The sequence below is a fragment of the Musa acuminata genome, chromosome BXJ3-11 (genome assembly GCF_036884655.1).
Source record: "Musa acuminata AAA Group cultivar baxijiao chromosome BXJ3-11, Cavendish_Baxijiao_AAA, whole genome shotgun sequence".
NCBI classification, from domain to species: Eukaryota; Viridiplantae; Streptophyta; class Magnoliopsida; order Zingiberales; family Musaceae; genus Musa; species Musa acuminata.
In genome coordinates, this window is record NC_088359.1 from 24,333,679 (window position 1) to 24,356,702 (window position 23,024).

A 23,024-nucleotide genomic window follows, 5' to 3' on the forward strand; every position below is an offset into this window, starting at 1 on the left:
CTCTACGTCACCGGACCCAAGTCGTCCGACGCAATCGATCAGGGAACCGGCGAGCCCAAACTTCAAGTGGTTCGGATAATCCGAACCCACATGGGTCATGTTGGGTTCCGCCCAACCCAAAAAGCGGGTCAGGGGAAACCACCTTCCCATATGTATATATATAAACGACCGCAACCTCGCCTTCCGCCTCGCCATCCCGAAACCCTAATCCTACAACCCGGGCATCTCATCTCAGGTTTGTGGCGCCACCCCCGCCTCCCGTCTTATCCTCATCGTCTCCTTCGAACCATTCCCTCTTGTTCTTACGATTCCTTTTTCTTTTTTTTTTCTTGTTCTTCAGGTCGAGCTCGTCTGTCAAGAGATGGCCGCGTAAGTAATCCATTACCCCCACTTTGTTCTTCCGTTCTATTTCGACAACCGTGAAAGACATTTTGCTTTTCCTCTTTTTTTTTGTTCAGATACATGATGTTTCAACTTTTTCGTAATAAGCTGAATTCTTGTACGAAATCGGGGGTTTCTAGTTGTATTATATTTACACTATAAATTTCTATCAAATATGTTCATCTTTTAAGGCTTAGAATGGCCATGATGTGAGTCCTTTGTGTCTATCAATTGATTTTGTTTAGGATCCTATTCATGTATAGAGGTGGAGTATTCATCTCATCGGGGTTAGAATGGCCGTGATATGAGTCCTTTGTTTCTATCAATTGGTTTTGCTTAGGTATCTTCCTCATGTATGGAGTTTTAAGATTGATCGCATGATAAGAAGGAAGTTTAAAATGTAATTTTTACAAAACGATAATGTTTTAAAGATTGGAAAAATTATAAAAATGAGAAAATTTTAAACATGTGAAGAATCTAAAAAAGAGGTTAAAAAGTGGTTAGTATAATAAAATATAAAGCCTATGATATTTTTTATAATAAATTAGGTATTAAAGATGGGGAAGAAACTATACATTGAATTGCTAAAGCTAAGGAAATAAAGTGTAAGGATTTAGGTAATATTAAATGCATTAGAGGTGAAGATCAAAGAATACTCCTTAATGATAAAGAGATTAAGGAAAGATGAAAAAGTTATTTTTATAAATTATTTAATAAATATTGTAGACATGATTTAAATTTAATGATAAATAATAATGATAGATTTAATAATCATAGATTTGTTCATAAAATTAGAATTAGTGAAATAAAATACTCATTAAAGAAGATAAAAATAGTTAAGAATGTGAAGCCTGATAGCATCCTTATTAAGGTTTAAAAAGTTATATGGGACAAGTGAGTAACTTAGCTAACTAGCTTATTTAACAAAATTATAAGATTCAACAAGATATTTAATGAATGAAAAAAGTTTTTTAATGCCAATTTATAAAAATAATGATGACAAAATTATTCGAATTATAAAGGAATTAAAATCATGAGTCAGACTATTAAATTTTGGGAAAGCGTTATTGAAAGTATGGTAAGGCTTGAAATAAATATCTTTGAAAATCTATTTGGTTTTATGCTTCGAGATCAATTATAGCAGTTATTTATTTATTAAGATAATTAATAAATATATGGAGAAAAAAAAATTGTATATGGTTTTTATTGATTTAGAGAAAGCCTATGATAGGGTTCTTAGATATTTTTTATGGCAGGTTTTAAAAAAGAAAGGTGTATGCTAATGTTGCTGCTAGTGTTATGACTATAGGAAGTGTCTCTAGTAGTTTCCTATTGGTATGGAATTACATGAAAGATCCACATTAAGTCTCTACCTTTTTCACATTGATAATGGATGAACTTATTAGTCATTTACATGATTGATCTCCCTAGTGTATATTATTTGCTTATCTTATTATCTTAATTAATGAAAGCCTGAGTGGAATTAATTATAAACTTGAGTTATGGAGGCAAGCCTTCGAAACTAAAAGTTTTAGATGAAGTAGGACTAAAATTAAATATATAAAATATAATTTTAGTGATTCTAGGAATAGTAGAGAGAATATTGTTAAGTTAGATGGATAGAAAGTCCCTCTAAGTAAAAAACTTTAGGTATCTGAGGTCAATTATTCAACAAGATGGAGAGATTGATGAAGATATTGTTTGTAGAGACTCTTGATGAGAGGCATCAGGAGCCTTGTGTAATAATAAGATATCGTTGAAATTAAAAAAAAAAATTATAAAACAGTTGTGAAACCAACAATGATTTATAAATCTGAGTGTCAGACAATTAAGAAATAACAGATACAAAAAGTTTGTGCTACCATGATGAGAATGTTGAGTTGGATATGTAGAGTTATTAGGAAAGATAAGAAAAATAATATTTTTATTCGTGAACGACTGGGTATCGCTTCAATATAGTATAAGATGAGAAAATATTTAAGATGGTATGAACACATTTAAGAGATTTCTAGATGTGATAGTAAGAAAATGTGAAATGATTAATGTTATCGGTACAAAGAGAGGTAGAAGAAGGCCTAAAAAGATTTTAATAGAAATTATAAATAAAGATCTAAGTTCTCTGGACTTAACATATGGTTTTTTACAGATTTCATTGGTGGCAAAAGATCCATATAGTCACCCCAAATAGTTGGGACTTATGGCTTTGTTGTTGTTGTTGTTGTATCTATCACATAGTCACTTCCCTTGACTATGTACTTTGGCTGCTTGTACAAAGTTCAAGCTCCTAATAAGTAGTAATAACAGACCAATTGAGACTCACCTCAATCTTGAATGCCCATGGTAAAGTTCTGTAATGTCTATAATGGTTTCTCAGCTTGCCCATCTTAGAACCAAGTCAATCGGGATCATAAGAGGTTTTTGGTTGAGTATTTCATGCTTCTTGGTAGGTTGTTTTCTCAATCAAGTGGAATGAGTGTTGAAATGGAATTCTTTCTGCGGCATGCAGTGCAGCATGTCTTGTCGCAGAAAATACTGACAAGTAGAGACATGTACATGTGTACAGTTGCCTATAGTTCATGCTTTGCACGGAGAAATTTGTCTGTTATTTTCAGCTTAGCTTGTGTAATTTAATAAAATTTTTTTAGAAACATTCATCTTCCTAGATAATTTAGGTGAATCGGGCATTGGTAGCCCTACACATGGACTAGATTTAAGTCTCAATAACTCACGATTGAATTATTGCTCTTCTCTTTTTCATTAATGACATGAATTATATAGTAGTAAACTCTTAGTTGATAGTGCAAAGCATGTTATAGATGACAATCTAACGATAAGATGGGTTTTTTAATATTGAGCTAGGGAAACATGGAGGCGGGAGGAGATTTCTGAATCATTCAAGCTGTTTTAAACAAAACTTATTCAGAATAAGTCATGATTAGAAAGGTTCCTTCAGAGGAACAAGCTCATCTCTTCAGTTAGATGTTAGCACTTGTACTCTAAGAATTAAATAATGGACTGTTTAACTAATGAAATTTTATGCCATAGATGCTTTGACCAAGCACCCTTATAAGGCAATTTAATGATTTTGGAGGTTTAATTGATGTTCATGATATGAGTCATTTGAATTATTTTACTAATGGAAAGTAATAAAAAAGTAACTATATTGATGCAGTATCTGTCATGGTCCAAAGTAACAGTAACTGTCCATACTGAAGACCATCTAACAGTAATTTTGCGCCCAAGTTTATTCTGGGTTTCCTGGTGAAAGGATGTGCTTAGTTAGACAATTGTAACTTCTTGTACTAGGGTGTTTAGTCTTGATCTATATCAAACTCGGCAGACATAGTTCTTTTGGCTGGCCAGTACTACCAACAGGTGGAGTCATGAACCTTCACTCTATAACTAATCTTGTTTCTTGATTTCAACTTTTGGATGTTCTCTTCATGTGACTTTTTTATCCATACTTTGTTTAATTTTAACTTGTTCACTTCGATTACATATGGCTTATCTAGTCATCAGTGCAATTGGATGGCAATAGCACTGCCACTTTTCTATGGTACTCATAATAAGTTATGTTCATAAACAATGCAATGAGGCAATGCATAGTTTTGTTGTTGAGCTGGCAGTAAACTTTATGGAGGGATAATGGTTAAATATTTAGCTTGATTAAGTTATAAGTTATTGATTTTCAACATCATTATTATTGGTTTTTGACTGTGCATTTAACACTGTGTTGTATACTGAATAAACGATCCACATTTAGAAGCTACTTTTGTTTTAAAGCATCAGTTAGCTCCTGATTTTTTTCCTTCGATTTGCTTCTTGGTATGCATGGTTTTTATTTGAATTTCTTGCATGAGCAGTGAGCTCACCTTTACACGTTGTTTTAAGCCCTCTTACACCGTTTTTACACTCTCTCCCTGTGCTTCTCAGGGAAGAGCCTGAAAAAACTGCTCCAGCTCTTGGAGAGCCCATGGACTTGATGACAGCTCTCCAACTTGTGATGAAGAAGTCATTGGCTCATGATGGGCTTGTTCGTGGTCTTCACGAAGCTGCCAAGGCAATCGAGAAGCATGCAGCACAGCTTTGCATTCTGGCTGAGGATTGCAACCAGGCTGACTATGTCAAGCTAGTCAAAGCCCTCTGTGCTGATCATAATGTGCATCTAGTAACGGTTCCAAGTGCCAAAACCCTTGGCGAGTGGGCAGGGGTTTGTATCTCTTCATGTTTCTCTTTTTTTTTCATTTTGTATTTGGTTGCACCAAATGATTCATGGGGAAAGTTTTTTTTTTGAAAAAAACTTCTTTTCTAATGTTTGCTTAAAGCAAAACAAAAACACAGTTAGCAGTCTATATTCCTAGTCAAATATCACAAAACTGCATGTACAAGCAAGCTAGCTGAATATTGTCCTGTAAATTTTTTTCCTCGACTTTTTTTGCTTATCTGTGTTACATGTATATAAATTGTCACAACCTTAGTAAATATCGACTCTGATCCAGCCTGCTTTGTCAGACATTTTTTGAAATCCTTTCTTTTTTCTTGTGAACTTCAAATATGAGCCAAGATGATAACGGTAGAAATGCATCTTCTTTGTCAGATTTTTCTTTCTTTAAGATTTTACAGTCTAACAACATTAAAATATAATATGCATTTATGGTGGTTGATGATTTCAATTTATTTTTTCTCTGTCAACTATGTTGTTTCGTCATTGATGTTGTGTGACAAATATGCATAAACAGGCAAATATTATGTCACGTATTATTCTCTGGTAGGCATATTGATGTGTCCATGGTTTGCAGCCGTTTATGCTGCTGTTATTTTATAGGCTTGACTGCTTCTTATAAAGGGCAGTTGGTTGACAGGAAAAATGGTATTACATCACACTTGTTATTATCTTGGTTAATCAGGGATGTATGTGCGGTGGTTGTATCTCTTTATGATTTGCTGTTATCTGACGATTCTGAATGCTTTTCTATTGTGTTATTGGAATGCAGCTATGCAAGATTGATTCAGAGGGAAAGGCTAGGAAAGTTGTGGGTTGTTCATGTGTGGTAATCAAGGTACTGTAATCAATTGAAAAAGAACATTATACTTGTCATTTCTTTGACATTTTCGGACATGACTTCCAAATATCTGTTAATATTTTTCTTTGGCAGGATTATGGTGAAGAATCGGAGGGTCTTCATATAGTTCAGGAGTATGTCAAGTCCCATTGAGTTTTGCATTGATCTAATGTGGGTTGTAGGTAGTCTTTATGGATCTCAAGTGACAGGTCACTTAATGCAAACGCAGAAGGCTCGTGAATTTTGTAGTAGTTAGGGTTTGTTGAAGCCGTTTCCCGAGTATTGTGCTTTAATATGATCTTTATATTTCCTGGTTGTGTCTCAATTCAAACCGGATAACTCTTTGGTTGGCTACATAACCTTCTTCCTTCAGGTGTTCATCGCCTTTTTTATGCCCTTTTATAGTCTACACAATAGGCAAAAGGTTTTACATCTAATTCGTTTCTAAAGGTCGTCCCTTTTATAGTCTACGCAATAGGCAAAAGGTTTTACATCTAATTCGTTTCTAAAGGTCGTGTCTACTCATTGCGCAAATACCTTCTTTCGTATACGCTTTTTAAGAATAAATTTCACGAAACATTATATATTCTAAAAAGAAGCATGAAGACTTATGGCAAAAAGGTAAAAATTTGGGATGGAAACTTATGAAGTCAGCGGGTAAATCTCGACACATAAGCCAATCCGTTTCATAAGAATTCATCCACCTGTTCGGAGGAATGTAGTGTTTCTTTAGGGTTAATTATATATTTTTTAATTAGATATTTTTAATATTTTGGTTTTTGAATTTAAAAAATTTATATTAATTTTTTATATAATTATGAAAGTAAAATATTTATATTCATTATTTATTTTATTGATGAAAATATAAAAATAATAAATAAAAAATAATTTTAATATTTCAGTTAATAATGACGGACGATATGGTTCGATGGTTGTAGAACGATTATCGTTTATTATCATTAACTAAAATATTAAAATTATTTTTTATTTATTATTTTTATATTTTTATTGATAAAATTGATGATATTATAATACATAAATCTAGATGTTTCAATCTCATTATAAAGATTTTAGTATAAATTTTTAAAATTATAAAGATTTTAATATAAATTTTTAAAATCTAGAATTCAGGTTTATAAAGACAACTTAGCGGCAATACCCCTAACCTCTCATGTGGATATAAAAAGTGTTCTAAGCTCGGACTTATAAGATAAAATCCCTTCAGCTCCGAATCTCGTTGTGCACGAAACAAGATAAAAGCGAGAGCAGATTAGACTCAGTAAGATGTCAATTTGGAGAAGCGTGGTATAGAAGATGGTTTTGGCTCCTAGGATGACTCAGGAGGGTGGTTTTCTCATAACTCCTTCAGCAAAGCTTCCATCGGCATGGCTCGAAGTGATTCGCTAATCCCCTTGCTTGGTACATCCAGTTCTGATCTCACGGGAACTTCCCCAGTACGCTCGTAATCCTGCAATCTCTCGCTAGGATAATGAGACGCTGTTGCCATTTCACGCTCTCTACATTTTTTACATATATAGATATACAAAAGTATCATACGATTTAGATTAATTTACTTAGATGATGAAGTAATTGAGCATACGCTTAATTTACTGCACATTAAAAAAGGAAGTCAAGCGTATGTTACAAACTTAATTAATTTTATTTAAATCATGTGATACTTTTGTATATCTATATAAGTAAAGAATTAATTTCTTGAAATCTCTAACAGTTCCTTAGAAATCTTAAAAAATATATAGATAAGACTTTTAATTCGAGATCCCACACGAAGCACTTTAAACTCTTCATCACACGATTGGTCAGAACCTAAAAGTCTATGTTTGTACTGAATGATATCTACACTGCTCTTTGCGGCTGCTTTCCCTGATGTATCGTTACCGTCCATGACCGCCCTGCAACCAAATTACTGGTTTACGAGACATATGTATATATCAATGAATTTTAAAATGAACATTTTACCTTATGCGTGCATCAATGTTGGCAGCATGTTTACTGCTCCGACAGCTGCTGCATGCATATTTTTCCACCGTTGAAAAGCGATCTCAACAATGTAGGCGCTGCAAAATTGTATAAAAATATTATCGATGTAGTATCTCTCAGTCTTCTAATTTTTTTTATATCATTCTGTATTTACATTAATAAAAATAAATAAATAAATGAGGCATCTGTGTAGTTGACGATGAGGATGGAGGTAGATGAGGTAAAGTAGTGCGACACCGACACATATGCCTCATCTTTCTCCTTTTCCTATGTTGACATAGATGCTTTGTCCCTTTACTTTCTATCTTTCGTCGATAAAATCGATTATATTATAATAAATAAAATTAAATAGTTTACTTTCATCCTTAAGATCTCAATATAAATTTTTTAAGTTTAAGAATAGAAAGATATAATTACATCAAATAATATATAATTAGTCCTCTTTGTTTGCCTTCCTTACGTTCCAACTAATCCCATTGGTTCCATATACTGTACATGGGCTGAAAGAAAAAAAAAAAAAAGGGACATCCATTAATCCTAGCCATCATAAATAACTATGAACTAATTAATCACCAGTATAATACATAATCATTGAAAGTATAATTTTATATTGGTATCATTTAATCTTATGGCAATACAATATAGCCAGATTAATAGTGACTGAAGATGTCACATTAGGAAAAATAAACAGTAAATTTAAATATTAAGGGACTATAAAAGTAAATAATGTAATTATAATGTGGCATTATACCTAACTAACCATTTCACGTCCCTCCCGTTATGTTTTATTTAAAATATTTAACATCTTTGAATTAAATACAAAAAATATTAGTATAATAAACATGAAATATTGATTGAAAACTTACATCCACTTTTTCTAGAAATGAGCCATAATAAGGGGATAGTCGGACATACACTTGAACATCTTGTTGGTTCGCATGATTATAATCATTGATCTTAGTTAACTCTCATTTACTTCCGATGATTAATAAATTATATAATAAATATTATGTTATTACAAGAGAGACTCTATACAACTTTTAATTTCTCGGACCCTCTGAATTCTTTGTTATCATATTAATTTCCAAATACTATTTTAAACATAAGAGAAACTTTGTCAAATATATCTTGATATAATTTTTATGTGAATCCATATTAAATCTAATTATCTCTTGATACTAAACTGATGATAAGCTTTCACAATAACCCATGTTGGCTTTGAATTCTCGGCACTAAAATTTATGATAAAACAGTATTATCTATAATAACAATAATAATAAAATCATAAAATCATAACTGTCTAAATTTTATTATATGTAAAAGTCATATAAGTTAAAAGTATCTAAATTTTTATATATGATTTCTACTATGATCTTTTTAGATCTTCTTAATATATTTTCTGACACCACTAGTAATTATTTTATATACTCTAACTATCTATTTAATAAGTCTCTTGAGCATATGGTCAATATATATTTTTTAATTTTTTTTAGTAACTTCACATAACCATATCAATATTTTCATCTATAAAGTATAAACTTATTTTTGTATATATTATGTTTTAATTGCATTGAAATTCATAAAGTATTATTGGTATTGTTACGTAAGTTATTGAATGTCGGATTTTGTTGATGAAGTCAATTGTCATTCGTTGATCTAATCTATATGTTGAGAAAAGTGTATATGATTAACTACAATGACAGTAAGACATGCAGTAGGTGTTAAGCCGAAGTCAAGACCAAGATCACGTTAGGAGTTCGAGAGTTCGTCGGAAGTTCGGACGTTCGTCGGAAGTTCTGCGGGAACCATCCGAGAAGTCCAGGAGCTTGCCAAAGAAGTTCATCGAAACTCGCCAAGAAGATCATCGCGAAGTCCAGGAGCTTGCCGGGAGTCCATTGGAGCATCGCTGACGGTTCGTCAGATGTTCGCCGGAAGCTCGTCGAAAAAATAATTAACGCACCAGAACACGAATTACAGTAATTATGTCTTAATTATTATAGTTAGAGTTTAGATTAAGTTAGGATTGGGAAACAATCCCATTAACTTAATTAAGGGCCAACTGGGCCTTTAATAGACCTAAATTGGGCCGAATGGAATAGCCCATTCGGACCCAGAATTCTTGGCCGACGGTGGCACCGCCCAAGAGACTCGATCTCCCAGAAATTCTGGGCGATGGTACCACCCCTATCAAGGGGTCGTACTGCTCGAGCTCGATCTTTGAGCGTTGTCAGGTGGTAGTACCGCCCAGACTGAGTGGTAGTACCGCTCAAGGACAGATGATAGGCGGTAGTACCGCCTAGTAATGGGAGTGGTACAGCTAGGACCCCAGAAATCCGGGAATTGATACTTTTAGGCTCCATTTTCAAACTCATTGGGGCCTATATAAACCCCACCCTTTCCTACATGAAAGGACAACGAAATTCTTGAATTACTCTTGAGTCTTGATGCCTTAAAAGTGTTGTAAAAGCTAGAGTTCTCCTCCTTCTTTCTTCTAAGTGTTGAGATCATTCAAGAGAGGAGTGAAACTTATAAGGGTTGTCTCCTAAGCCCGGTAAAAGGAGAAAAGCTGTAAAATGGTAGTTAGCTTTTGCTTATTGAAGTAAGGCCTCTAGTGGACGCAGGTGACTTCGTCGGAGGAGGAAGCCGTTAGTGGATGTAGGTCACGTTGACCGAACCACTCTAAAATCTCAGTTTGCAATTACTTTAAGCATCTTTCCTTTATAGCAAACAGCCTCTCCTTCTTACTGTGCTTCAAATACGTTTACATTCGCTTTGACGTAAAACATCTTCCGAGATCAGCTTTCTATGAAGACTTTACGAAATCTACGTTGTTGTGATTTACACTGCTACAAATCACCTTAATCTTCTCTTGCATTTTCACTTAAGACTTCAAGCTCAAATTCCTTCCGAAACTAATTGAGTTGAACTCATTTTCGTTGAATCGATATTAATCGAAAAAAAGATTATTGAAATCGTAAAAGTTTTCCCCTGCACTAATTCACCCCCCTCTTAGTGCGCTCTTGATCTTAACAATTGGTATCAAAGCAAGGTTCACTCTCAGTTGGCTTAAAACCCAATAGAGATGGCATTTGCTGGGAACCAAGAGGGTCACTCAATTACACGTCTACTCATATTCAATGGGACGGATTACACCTATTGGAAGACTCGAATGAGGATCTTCCTTATTTCTATGGATTTTGAGTTTTGAAATATTGTAGAAAATGGATTTCAAAAGTCTTTTCTTCGAATGATCGATTGAAATGAATTGGAGAAGAAGACTTTCGCTCTAAATGCAAAGGATATAAATGCCTTATTTTGTGCACTAGATAAAAACGAGTTCAATTGTGTTTTGATTTATGAAATTATTTTTGATATTTGGCATACACTCGAAGTGACTCACGAAGGCACGAGTAGAGTGAAAGAGTCAAAAATCAACCTTTTAGTATATTATTATGAACTATTTCGAATGAAACCGAGTGAGTCATAGGAGACATGTACACCTATTTTACGGATGTCGTCAATTGTCTGAAAGGACTCGATAAAGGTTTTTCGGATTTCAAGCTCGTTAATAAAGTTTTAAGATCAATTCCAAAGAGTTGGGACCCTAAAGTCATGATCATTCAAGAGGCCAAAGATTTAAACAACTTTCCTCTTTAAGAATTAATTGGGTCACTAATGACCTACTAAATGACATGCAAAGCTCATGAAGAATATGAGGACACCCTTTCAAAGAACATGAAGGATATGGTACTTAGAACACAAGAAGACCACTTGAGAGAAAACTCAATTGATGAGGACTTTGATGATGACTTGGCACTTTTAACAAGGAAATTCAAAAAAATTATTAAAAAAAATAAATTTAAAAATAACACTAAAAATAAATTTGAACCCAAAAAGGATCAAGTAATTTGTTACGAATGCAAAAAGTGGGGACACTACAAAAGTGAATATCCCCAAGCCAAGAAGAGGACACCAAAGAAGAAGGCACTCAAAGCAACATAGGATGACTAAGTGCATCCGAAGAAGAGGAGCTCAACACCGAGCAAGTTGCTCATTATGTATTAATGGCTATTGGAGAGGAGCTATCAAGTTCAATCGATGCAAATTTATCATTTGATAAATTATTAAATGTTTTCCATGATTTATTTGATGAATGTAAAATAATTAGTAGAAAATATAAATTATTAAAAAAGGAGCATGAATCTCTTGTTAGTAATTTTGATAAATTAAAAATTGAGCATAATGATAGCTTAGCTCCATGTACGAAATGTCATGATTTAGAAATAATTCAAAAGGAGAACTTGCTACTCAAGGATACCTTGAAGAAACTTGAGATTGGTAGCAACTCCTTGAACATGATCCTTACCAATAAAGGTCACGTTCATAAAAGAAGTAGAATCGGATTTGTGAGAAGCTCTCACCAAAATCCAATCACCTTCATTAAAGGCTCTATCTTGCATATTTTGCACCAAAATAAATGTAACTTTTGTTAGTCCATTCAAGAAAGTTAGTCCAAACAAATTGATTTGGGTTTCTAAAGGAACCATAAAGAACTCCATGCAACATGATAAGTAATTTAGATCGGTTTTTGAGGCACCCAAGGTCAAATGGGTACCTAAAAATCATCCTCTTTTGTAGAAATATATACCATCACAAGCCAGGAGCAAGAGATGGTATCTTAATAGTGGATGCTCAAGGCATATGACCAGAGATCCATCTCAATTCTCTAAGTTCACTAGCATAGACGAAGGATATGTCACCTTCGGAGACAACAACAAGGGTAAAATTATTGGCAAAGGAATCATAGGTAACAAATCCAACTTTTGTATTGAAGATATTTTGTTAGTTAATGGTTTAAAATATAACCTCTTGAGTATTAGTCAATTGTGTGATAAAGGATATATTGTTAAATTCGAATCTAATGCTTGTGTTATTGAAAAATCACACAAAAACACATCTATGATTGCATTAAAATAAAATAACGTATACACTATTGACATCAATGATCTTTGCAATGAAATGTTTTTCGATTTTTATTGATGATGCTTGGCTTTGGCATAAGAGATTAGGTCATGCTAACATGAAACTAATTACGCAAATTTCATCTAAAGAACTTGTAAGAGGAATTCCTCATATCAAGTTCGTCAAAGATAATATATGTGATGCTTATCAATTAGGAAAACAAATAAAAGGTAGACCTAAGAATCAAATAAGCACATCTAAACCTTTGCAATTGATCCATATGGACTTATTCGGACCTATTTCTACATCAAGCTTAGGAGGTAGCAAATATGCTTTTGTCATTATAGATGATTATAGTAGATACACATGGACTTATTTCTTAATATACAAAAGTGAATGCTTTAGATATTTCACCAAGTTTTGTAAACTTGTTCAAAATAAAAAGGGTACCATGATTTCGTCAATTCGAAGTGATCACAATGGTGAATTTTAAAACCATGATTTTCAAGAATTTTGTGAATCCAATGGATACAACCACAACTTCTCTACTCTAAGAAATCCTCAACAAAATGGAGTAGTAGAAAGAAAGAATAGAAATTTGTAAGAAATGACAAGAACTATGTTGAATGAACATAGCCTACCCAAATATTTTTGGGCCAAAGTCGTAAACATAGCATGTTATGTCATGAATAGAGTTCTAGTAAGACCCTTACTCACCAAAACTCCTTATGAGTTGTGAAACAACAAAAAACCCAATGTTTTATATTTTAAAGTTTTTGGGTGTAGGTGTTTTATCTTGAATGAAAAAGATGCCTTAGGAAAATTTGATGCTAAATCTAATGAAGGAATTTTTCTTACCTATTCTTCGATTTCTAAAGCATTTCGTATCTTCAACAAAAGAACTTTAATTATAGAAGAATCCATTCATATTTTTTTTAATGAGATTTTTATAATTAAGAAAAATGATTTTGATGATGATGTTAATTTTGATACTTAGATACATCCTATTCCGAAACATCCTTACCTAAGGATTGGAAGCATGTAGATGCTCATCCTAAGGAGCTAATCATATGAGACATATCAAAAGGGGTTCAAACACGTTTTTCTCTTAAAAACTTTTATGTTAATATCGCTTTTCTCTCTCAAATTGAACCTAAATGTATTAATGAAGCCATGAAAGATTATTCATGGATTATCGTAATGCAAGATGAGTTAAATCAATTTGAGAGAAATGAGGTGTAGAAGCTTGTTCCTAGGCCAAATGACCATTTAGTTATTGGTACTAAATGGGTCTTTAGAAACAAGTAAGATGAATCTGGTATCGTGGTTAGAAACAAGGCTATATTAGTGGCCAAAGGTTTCAACCAAGAAAAAGGTATCAATTACGAAGAAACCTTCATTCTTGTGACTCGATTAGAAGCCATAAGGATGCTCTTTGCCTATGCTAGTAGTAATAATTTTAAGTTGTTTCAAATGGATGTTAAAAGTGATTTTCTTAATTGCTTTATTTCCGAAGAAGTTTATGTTGAACAACCTCCCGGATTTGAGAACATTAGTCTCCCTAATCATGTGTTTAAATTGACTAAAGCTCTCTATGGTTTAAAACAAGCCCCAAGGGCTTGGTACGAGAGACTTAGTTCATTTCTTATTGAAAATAATTTCTCTAAAGGCAAGGTCGATACTACATTTTTATCAAAAATTTTAAAAATAATTTTCTTATTGATCAAATTTATGTTGATGATATTATCTTCGGTTCCACGAATGAATCTCTTTATGAATCATTTGCTAAGAGTATGAGTCTTGAATTTGAAATGAGTTTGATGGGAGAATTAACCTTCTTTTTGGGTTTACAAATCAAACAACTAAGTAATGTCATCTTTCTCAGTCAAACAAAATATGCTTTAGATTTGCTAAAGAGGTTTAATATGGATAGCTCAAAAGCTATCAACACTCCTATGAGCACATCCACTAAGTTAGAAATTGATGAAAGTGGAGAAAGCTTTTAATCAAAAAACTTATAGGGGTATGATAGGAAGTTTACTTTACCTCACTACAACTAAACCGAATATCATGTTTAGTATAGGACTTTACGCTAGGTTTCAATCTAATCCTAAGTTATCTCATATGAAAGCAGTTAAAAGAATACTTAAATATATTAAAGGAACCACAAATCTAGGATTATGGTATCTAAAATCCAAGAATTTTGAGTTAATTTCTTATGTTGATGTGGATTTTGCTGGATGTAGGCTAGATAGAAAAAGTACATCAGGAGCATGTCAATTTTTGGGACATGCACTTGTTTCTTGGCCATCCAAGAAACAAAACTCGGTTGCACTATCTACAACCGAAGCTGAGTACATTGCAGCTAGTGCATGCTGTGAACAAGCTGTGTGCATGAAAAACACTTTAGAGGACTATAAGATTTATCTTAAAAATATCTCCATAAAATGTGATAACACAAGTGCAATATGTTTAAAAAAGAATCTCATTCAACACTCTAGAACAAAACATATTGATATTATGCATCATTTTATACGAGATCATGTCACTAATCATGATGTAATCATAGAGTTTATTGATACTAAACATCAATTAGCTGATATTTTTATAAAAGCTTTAAGTGAAAAATAATTTGATTTTATTAGAAGAGAATTAGGAATGTTGATTTGTCCGAATGCATGAATTTGTTAAATTTCGTTTTTGGACTTTCTTGATTCTTCGATCACTCACTTAAATTTGATGCTAAAAATTTTAGGATACGAATTTGACATGATTGTATTACATGTTTACTTTAATGTTGGAAATTTTGTGCCTTGGTACTGAAAGTTTCCATGATAATGAGCATGTTATACCTTCGTGACTGTGATTGTAAAGCTATGACAAAATATTGTCTGAATGTATAATTTTGTTGTATTTCTCTTCCGGATTTAATGTATTTCTTGAATAGAGCTTTCATGAGTCTATGCCATATCAAATTTATTTCATTCTCCATTACTTAATGATACATGGAATTAATTGACAAATGCATCTCTTATGGATTTATCTTTTGTGAATTTTGATTGAGAAATGGATTTGATGTAATGATTCTTTCACATGAATTCCTTCTTGACGAAGGAAGATTTTTTTTTTTGAGATGAACACTTGCAAGGATTTAATTTCACATATATATCTTGATCCTTGTGAAAAATGAAGCATGATTTAAATGAAACTATCTTATCGTTTTAACTTCATTCAAAGTTGGTTCTCAATGGCTTTTCCTCCTTACTTTCCTTCTTCACGTAAAGTTTTGATGATAAGTAAAAGGAAAGAAGTTAATGAATGATATCATGTCATGAATGCTTGAAAAATAATTGGTATGAATTTCTTTACAAGTTGAAAAATGACATGAACTTTTACCATAATTACATATATTGTTGAATCGTTCTCCTTTTTGTTGTTGACAAAGGGGGAGAAATATGTGGTAAATTGATGATAAATGTATGTAATTTTATATGTATGCAATTTTAAACTTGAAATATTTGTATTATGATAAGATATCTAGAGCTTAATTTAAAATATTACAAATTGATATCTTGTCATAGAATAAATTACTATGATTGTTATCCTTTATATTTGAAATATAAGATTTGAAAATGGATGTCATGCCTTGACACCATTTTCAGAAAGTTACATCATAATAGGAATCATGATGGGTGTATTGATAAGTTTAAATGAACTTAACTTATCAATATGTCTCTTGAATTCAAAGGCTTTGAATTCAAGAATGACTTTTCTCAAGTATGGCATATAGATAAGGGGAGTTAAGGTTAACTCCATCATCAATTGATTGTCATCATAAAAAATGAGGAGATTGTTGAATCTCGGATTTTGATGATGTAGTCAATTATCATTTATTGATCTAATATATATGCTGAGAAAAGTATGCAGGATTAACTACGATGGTAGTAAGACATGCAGCAGGTGTTGAGCCGGAGTCAAGACTAAGATCATGTTGGGAGTTCGAGAGTTCGTCGGAAGTCCGAACGTTCGTTGGAAGTTCTACGGGAACCATCCGAGAAGTCTAGGAGCTTGCTAAAGAAGCTCATCGGAACTCGCCAAGAAGATTGTCGCGAAGTCCAAGAGCTTACCGGGAGTCCGTCGGAGCATCGCCGAGGGTTCGTAGTAAGATTGACGCACCGAAATAAGAATTGTAGTAATCATGTCTTAATTGTCATAATTAGAGTTTAGATTAAGTTAGGATTGGGAGGTAATCCCACTAACTTAATTAGGGGCCAATTGGGCCCTTAACAGACCTAAATTGGGCCGAATGGAACAGCCCATTCGGATCCAGAATTCCTAGCCAATGGCGGCACCGCTAGGGCCGGCTGTGGCACCGCCCAAGAGACTCAGTCTCCTAGGAATTCTGGGCAGTGGTACCACCCTTGTCAAGCGGTGGTATCGCCTGAGCTCGGTATTCGAGCGTTGTTAGGTGGTAGTATTGCCCAGTAATGACGGTGGTACCGTCAGGACCTCGAAAATCCGGGAATGGACACTTTTAGGCTCCATAAATGAGTATTGAGGCCTTAAAAGTATTGTAAAAGCTAGAGTTCTCCTCCTTCCTTTTTCTAAGTGAGATCATTCAAGAGAGAAGTAAAACTTGTAAGGGTTGTCTCCTAAGCCCGGCAAAAGAAGAAAAGGTGTAAAAGGGTGGTTGGCCTTCGCCTATTGAAGGAAGGCCTCTAGTGGACGCTGATGATCTCGTCGGAGGAGGAAGCCGATAGTGGATGTAGGTCACATTGACCGAACCACTCTAAAATCTCGATTTGCATTTACTTTGAGCATCTTTCCTTTATAGCAAACTGCCTCTCCTTCTTATTGTGCTTTAAATAAGTCTACATTCGCTTTAATGTAAAACATGTTCCGAGATCGGCTTTCTACGAAGACTTTACGAAATCTACGTTGTTGTGATTTACACTGTTATAAATCACCTTAGTCTTTTCTTGCATTTTTACTTAAGACTTCAAGCTCAAATTTATTCCGAAACGAATTGAATTGAACTCATTCTTGTTTAATCGGCTTTAATCGAAAAAAAGATTATTGAAATCGTAAAAGTTTTCGATTACACTAATTCACCCCCCTCTTAGTGCGCTCTTAATCATAACGTAAGTCTCTTCACAGTTATTTATCTTCTTAATCATTCTATTTTCACTCAATGAATAATCAATTTATTCATCTTGTTTAATAATTAATTCAAGATGTATAAAGTTTTTACTTAATAGAATCTCCTGTAAATCTAACTTAATTATATCCTCATATTTATTCCTAATATAACTAAAATTATATTTTATATATTTAGTTTTAATAATATTTAATCTAAAATCTTTAGTTTTTGAAGATTATCTTATTAACTTAAGTTTAGAATTAGTTTCATTTAAACTATAGTCAATTAATATAATATCATCACGAAAAATATATACACCATCCAAGTCTATCTTATAAATAGTAAATAAATTTATTAATCATCAATATAAAAAATGTAATAACTTAATAGATGTAACCTTATATTAATAATAAACTCATTAGTCAAACTTTCTATCATTCTAAAACGAGTGACTATATTATCATAATCATCTTTAATAATAATAATAATAATATAATTAATAAATATATAATTATTTATTAAAACTCATCATAATATTTCTTTTCTTTCTGTACGACTCCATTAATTGTCTAAATCGGTATTATCTAACTTGCTCAATTTTGATTCAAGCGGCTCTCAACGTGCCCACTCGAGCTATGCGGAAGCAATGCTTTCACTTGGAAAGTGGCTCCGGAAGCATCAAACACGTACACACGCATATTTAAGCGGCCACTTAAATATTCAATTCATACAATTTGGACACTTATTTTTTTAAAAAAAATAATAATAAAGATAAGATTCGAATCTAAGATCTTATAATAAATTATTAAAATTAAATTTACTTTCGGATGTTTATAGAAGTTGACGCACTTGTGAGAATAAAAAAAAAATCCCGACTGTTATACCCAATCACAACACGGTAAGGAAGTGAGTGTCGAATAGAACAGTGAAATATACCTCTTTCCGTCTGCCCCTCGGTTTGTCCTGTAGTTAAGTGCGTAGTCATATTCTGATAGCAAAGCTCGATAAGTTGGGCAATGTGGCACTTGTCAAGTGATTGGGTGGAATTAGGTAAGTTAATCGATATGATCGATTTTTATGTGGGGATAGCATGATATATATATATATCTTATTTTGATTGGATGATGATGATTTTGGTACAATTTCATACCTCAATAATTCGTCCTCTCATATTCCTATCCCTAATATTGTCCACATAGGAAAAGAATGACTTTGAAGTAAAGATAAATTTTATTCTTAAATAAAAATATTTATTTTTATTAAAATATTCGAATTGATTAATATATTATTCTACAGTTGGATTCCATGTGCGAATAGGTCGTTTGATTTGATGTAACGAATTTTTTTTATTTTATTTTTTTAAATAAAAGAATATCCCATTCCAGAAGTGTGCGGCTTCAACGGAGAGTAGCTACGTACGAAGAAAAGACTCTCTTTGGGTAAAGATAAGAACGGCCAAAGCGAGCCATCGATCGAGTTCCCTCCTCTAGCTTTCCCCCACCCTTTCCCCGGGAATGGACGACGGGACCGCCGATGGACGGCCCGTCGGCGGCACCGAGTACAGCTGGTGCCGGGCCGTGGAGGGCGGGACCGGCATCACTGTCCTCGCCCTCCTCCTCTCCCGACCTGTCTCCCGCCCCCTCCTCGATTCCGCTCTCCACCAGCTCCAATCCTCCCACCCTCTCCTCCGGGCCCACCTCGTCACCGTCGCCTCCAGACACCCCTTCTTCGCCATCGCCACCCCCCGGTCGGAAGTCCTCCGGCTCCTCTCCTCCTCCGATCTCCTCCTGCCGCCGCCGGCATCGGCGTCGGCGGTGTCGGTTTCGCCCTTCCACGCCCTCTTAGAGCATGAGTTCAACCAGAACCCCTGGTCCGACGGGGGCCCGACTCACCAGGTCCTCTTCGCGACACTCTACGAGATGCCCGAGCCCGGCCGGTCCACCCTCGCGCTCCGGCTTCACACCGCGGTCTGCGATCGCACCTCCGCCGTGGCGGTCCTGAAGGAGCTCCTGGCCTTGATGGACGCTTCGGGGGAGAGAATCCACGGAGAGGCGGATGGGTTCAATCGGGGGATAGATGACTTGATTCCGAAGCAGGACGCCTGGAAGCCGTTCTGGGCGCGGGGGAAGGATTTGGTCGGCTACTCGTTGAACGCCCTGAGGACATCGACCCTCCGGTTCGAGGATGCTGCCTCCGAGCGGCGGTCGCAGGTGGCGAGGCTGGTGTTGGGCACCGACGACACCCAGAAACTTCTCACCGTGAGTGCCTCTTCTTCTTGTGTTGCTTCCTTTTACGCTCTGATACCCTGCTTATACTGCACACTATACATTGCATTATGACCGTAGGATCTGTCTGATCCCTCATCTCAGACCGTCCATCCTGCGAGGCCGTTACGGTTAGTGTGGACTATGATCATCCTCACACTGTTCAATGCATTAAGATAGATAGATAGTTTCCCACACTATAAGATAAAAAAGCAAGGTTTGTAAGATTAACCAATTTTAATCATAATAAATTTATTTTCAGTTAAAAAGTATATATAAAGATAAAATATTTAAGATATACAATGTACGAATTCAATTTAGACTGAAATTTAAATAAATTGGTGGATTACAGAGGCTGACAAATAGGATGATGAGTGGTCACTCCAATTGCTCTTTTCTTCGGTAGGAGAGTAGAGATGTGGACAGCCAAGAAAATATGCAACTCAAAACAACTTATCCGGTTATTGTTGTTGTTCACAATGGAGATGGTTTCCTGATTCCTCTCTTGCTGTGTTTCTTCTTGTTTATGCGTGTGGGTCTCTCTTTCTTCAGGACTTTAGGCTTTCAGCCAACAAAAATATTCGGGCCAAACCCAAAGAGTGAACAACAAAGGTCATCCTTCATTGCCTTGAAAGTTCCTCATTTCGAGCCTTCTATCCTAGAAACAAGAAGCAATAAGGGCTCTAAAACTGGAGGTCCACCCAGGTAGATTGGTGAGGTCCTCCTCTCTTTACCCAAGCTCCAAAGGCCCATCATAAACCTAAAACTTGATTCTTAATCTATTCTTGGATCCTTGTTAAACTTTACAAGCAAAAGGGCAAGTGAAGAAAATATTATCTTGATCCAATTCCTCCCACATAAATATCATATGCACCGCATATATTATACTAAACAAGACTTCTGAAAGTAGAAAACCTAAGCAGCTTCCAGCAATATACCTAAGCAAAATATTAGGTGTCTAAATTCTTTTCAAAGATAAATATTTTTTTATAAAAATATAACAGAAGGAAATCATATTATATTCTTTGATCTTTAGTTCCTATCACGTCTCTACCATTTTATTGTCGTCTCTATCATCCATTTTCATTATATTCTCTTATTTATTTCAACTACAATATTTATTTTGATAATATTATCTTATATATATTCTATAATCTTATTAATATAGTATAGGATTATAATATTTAATAAGTAAACTTGTGTTCCGACTAATTAATCTAATATATCGATGCAATCAATGATAAAGATGATTTTATATCTATTAAGTAAAAGACCAATTTTGAGCTTTATTTTTTGTTTTTGATTTATTTATTTTGATGATATTTTTGCTAGTGATCGAAATCCACAGAAGATTATTTTTTGTGATTTTTTTAAGAGCATGTATGATCATCATCTTACCATGCTAAATGATACTTTCTTTTTGTGATTTTTTTAAGAGCATGTATGATCATCATCTTACCATGCTAAATGATACTTTCTTGCTAATTGCGACGTTCATATCAACTTTAATATTTTTGAATCCCAGGCATGCAGAAAGAGGGGAATTAAGCTGTGTGGAGCCTTATCAGCTGCAGCAATGGTGGCTACGCGTGCATCAAAACAATGGGACAATGATCGCTACGAGACTTACTCGGTCATCACCCTCATCGATTGCCGCAAGTATCTCGATCCGCCTCTGCATGATCACAACATCGGTAAGGCCTACAAAACCTACAACAATTTGTCATTTGACCGCTGTATTCTGTAGTATGACAAACCATTATAATCTTATCATTTGGCATGACATTTTTAAAGGAAAAAGAAATCATAACTATGCGGACACAATTTGAATTGCATCGTAAATGTGATCAACTGAATTAGAATAGCAAAGGAGAATAATGTTGTTCATTCTAGTTTTAGTACTGTTTCTTACTAGCACCTAAGCACGAAGCATGTAAATCTTGTAAATGCGTGTAAAATTCATGAACTTTCACTCCTCTTTCGTACTCAAAAATCTGAATCTTAGTAATCATGAGGCGAAATAGGAGACATTCCAAAAGGCCAAAACCTCAAGCTAAGATGGATAATAACTATGAGGGTTGGCAAACATTTCTTTTAAATATTTTATTGAAAATATGTTGCTTGGGAGTTCAATTTGGAATAGAATTGCATGAAGAAGAAAAAAAAATTAAAAATTTAATTGAATTGTTGAAAATATTTATGTGCATGAGGTGAAAATAGATGGATTAAGAGGACAGCCTCACATTTTTAAGTTGATCTCATATGTGTTAGTCTTGAGTTATACTATTTTATGTGAGAGGACTTTTAGTTGATTAAAGAATCATTCAATTTAAATTTATTAGTTTCATAATGAAGAATTTGAGTGTTTCTCGATATCAGATTGGCATGCAGTATGCTTAATAACTATTGGGCCGCCGTCTAATCTCAGGATTCTATCACTCGGCCCTCATCAACACACACAGCATTCATGGGGGAGAAGGACTATGGGAGGTCGCGGAGAGATGCCAATGCTCCTACTCCACCGCCATGACCAACAAGAAGCATCTCAAAGACATCGGCGAGGTGAACTACCTGATGGGCAGGGCCATCGATCACCCCCACCTCACCAATTCCTCAGCCCTCAGAACCGCGCTCGTCTCCGTGTTCGAAGAGCCCGTCGTGTACGAGTCGTCGGCGGCGCTGCAGCACCAGCTCGGCTTGGACGACTACGTCGGCTGTGCTTCCGCCCATGGGGTCGGCCCCTCCATCGCCGTGTTCGATACGATCCGAGATGGCCAGCTCGACTGTGCTTGCGTGTACCCTTCGCCGCTCCACTCGAGGAAGCAGATGCAGGAGCTTGTGGAACAGATGAAGAGGATTCTGAGAGGAGATGATTGTGAGAAGAGCACAAAGTAGACACACCTCTGAGTGTTCCATTAAGAAGAGGTTCAGAAACTACTTGTTGCAAAAGAATCTGCATAGTTTCAATGATCTTTACTACATTTTCATAATCGAAAAAATTGCATTTGAAATTTAAATTCAGTCAATTTGATAACAATTGAATGATATTATTTTTATTTTCGGTCTAGATGAATCAAGGTATATATATATATATATATATCATAATATTTGTACAAGATTTCTATACAAAAAAATTAAAAATCAGAGTAGAAAAATATTAGGGAAACTCAAACTTAGATATCATAATTTGCATGGAAATTCAAACAAAATTTGGAA

At 34.6% G+C, this 23,024-nt stretch overlaps 2 protein-coding genes across 2 annotated transcripts; both read left to right on the forward strand.

Moving 5' to 3' along the window:
- Nucleotides 1–147: 147 nt before the first annotated feature.
- Nucleotides 148–5,769, forward strand: LOC103971396 (small ribosomal subunit protein eS12). The gene is made up of 5 exons (XM_009385408.3): nucleotides 148–235; nucleotides 341–369; nucleotides 4,315–4,591; nucleotides 5,376–5,441; nucleotides 5,538–5,769. The coding sequence occupies exons 2-5, from the start codon at nucleotides 362–364 to the stop codon at nucleotides 5,595–5,597; spliced, it is 411 nt and encodes a 136-aa protein (XP_009383683.1). The 5' UTR covers nucleotides 148–235; nucleotides 341–361; the 3' UTR covers nucleotides 5,598–5,769.
- Nucleotides 5,770–18,973: 13,204 nt separating this feature from the next.
- Nucleotides 18,974–22,875, forward strand: LOC135653223 (uncharacterized). The gene is made up of 3 exons (XM_065174952.1): nucleotides 18,974–19,802; nucleotides 21,334–21,502; nucleotides 22,237–22,875. Exons 1-3 carry the CDS (start codon nucleotides 19,059–19,061, stop codon nucleotides 22,701–22,703), a joined length of 1,380 nt encoding a protein of 459 aa, XP_065031024.1. The 5' UTR covers nucleotides 18,974–19,058; the 3' UTR covers nucleotides 22,704–22,875.
- The last annotated feature ends 149 nt before the right edge of the window (nucleotides 22,876–23,024 follow it).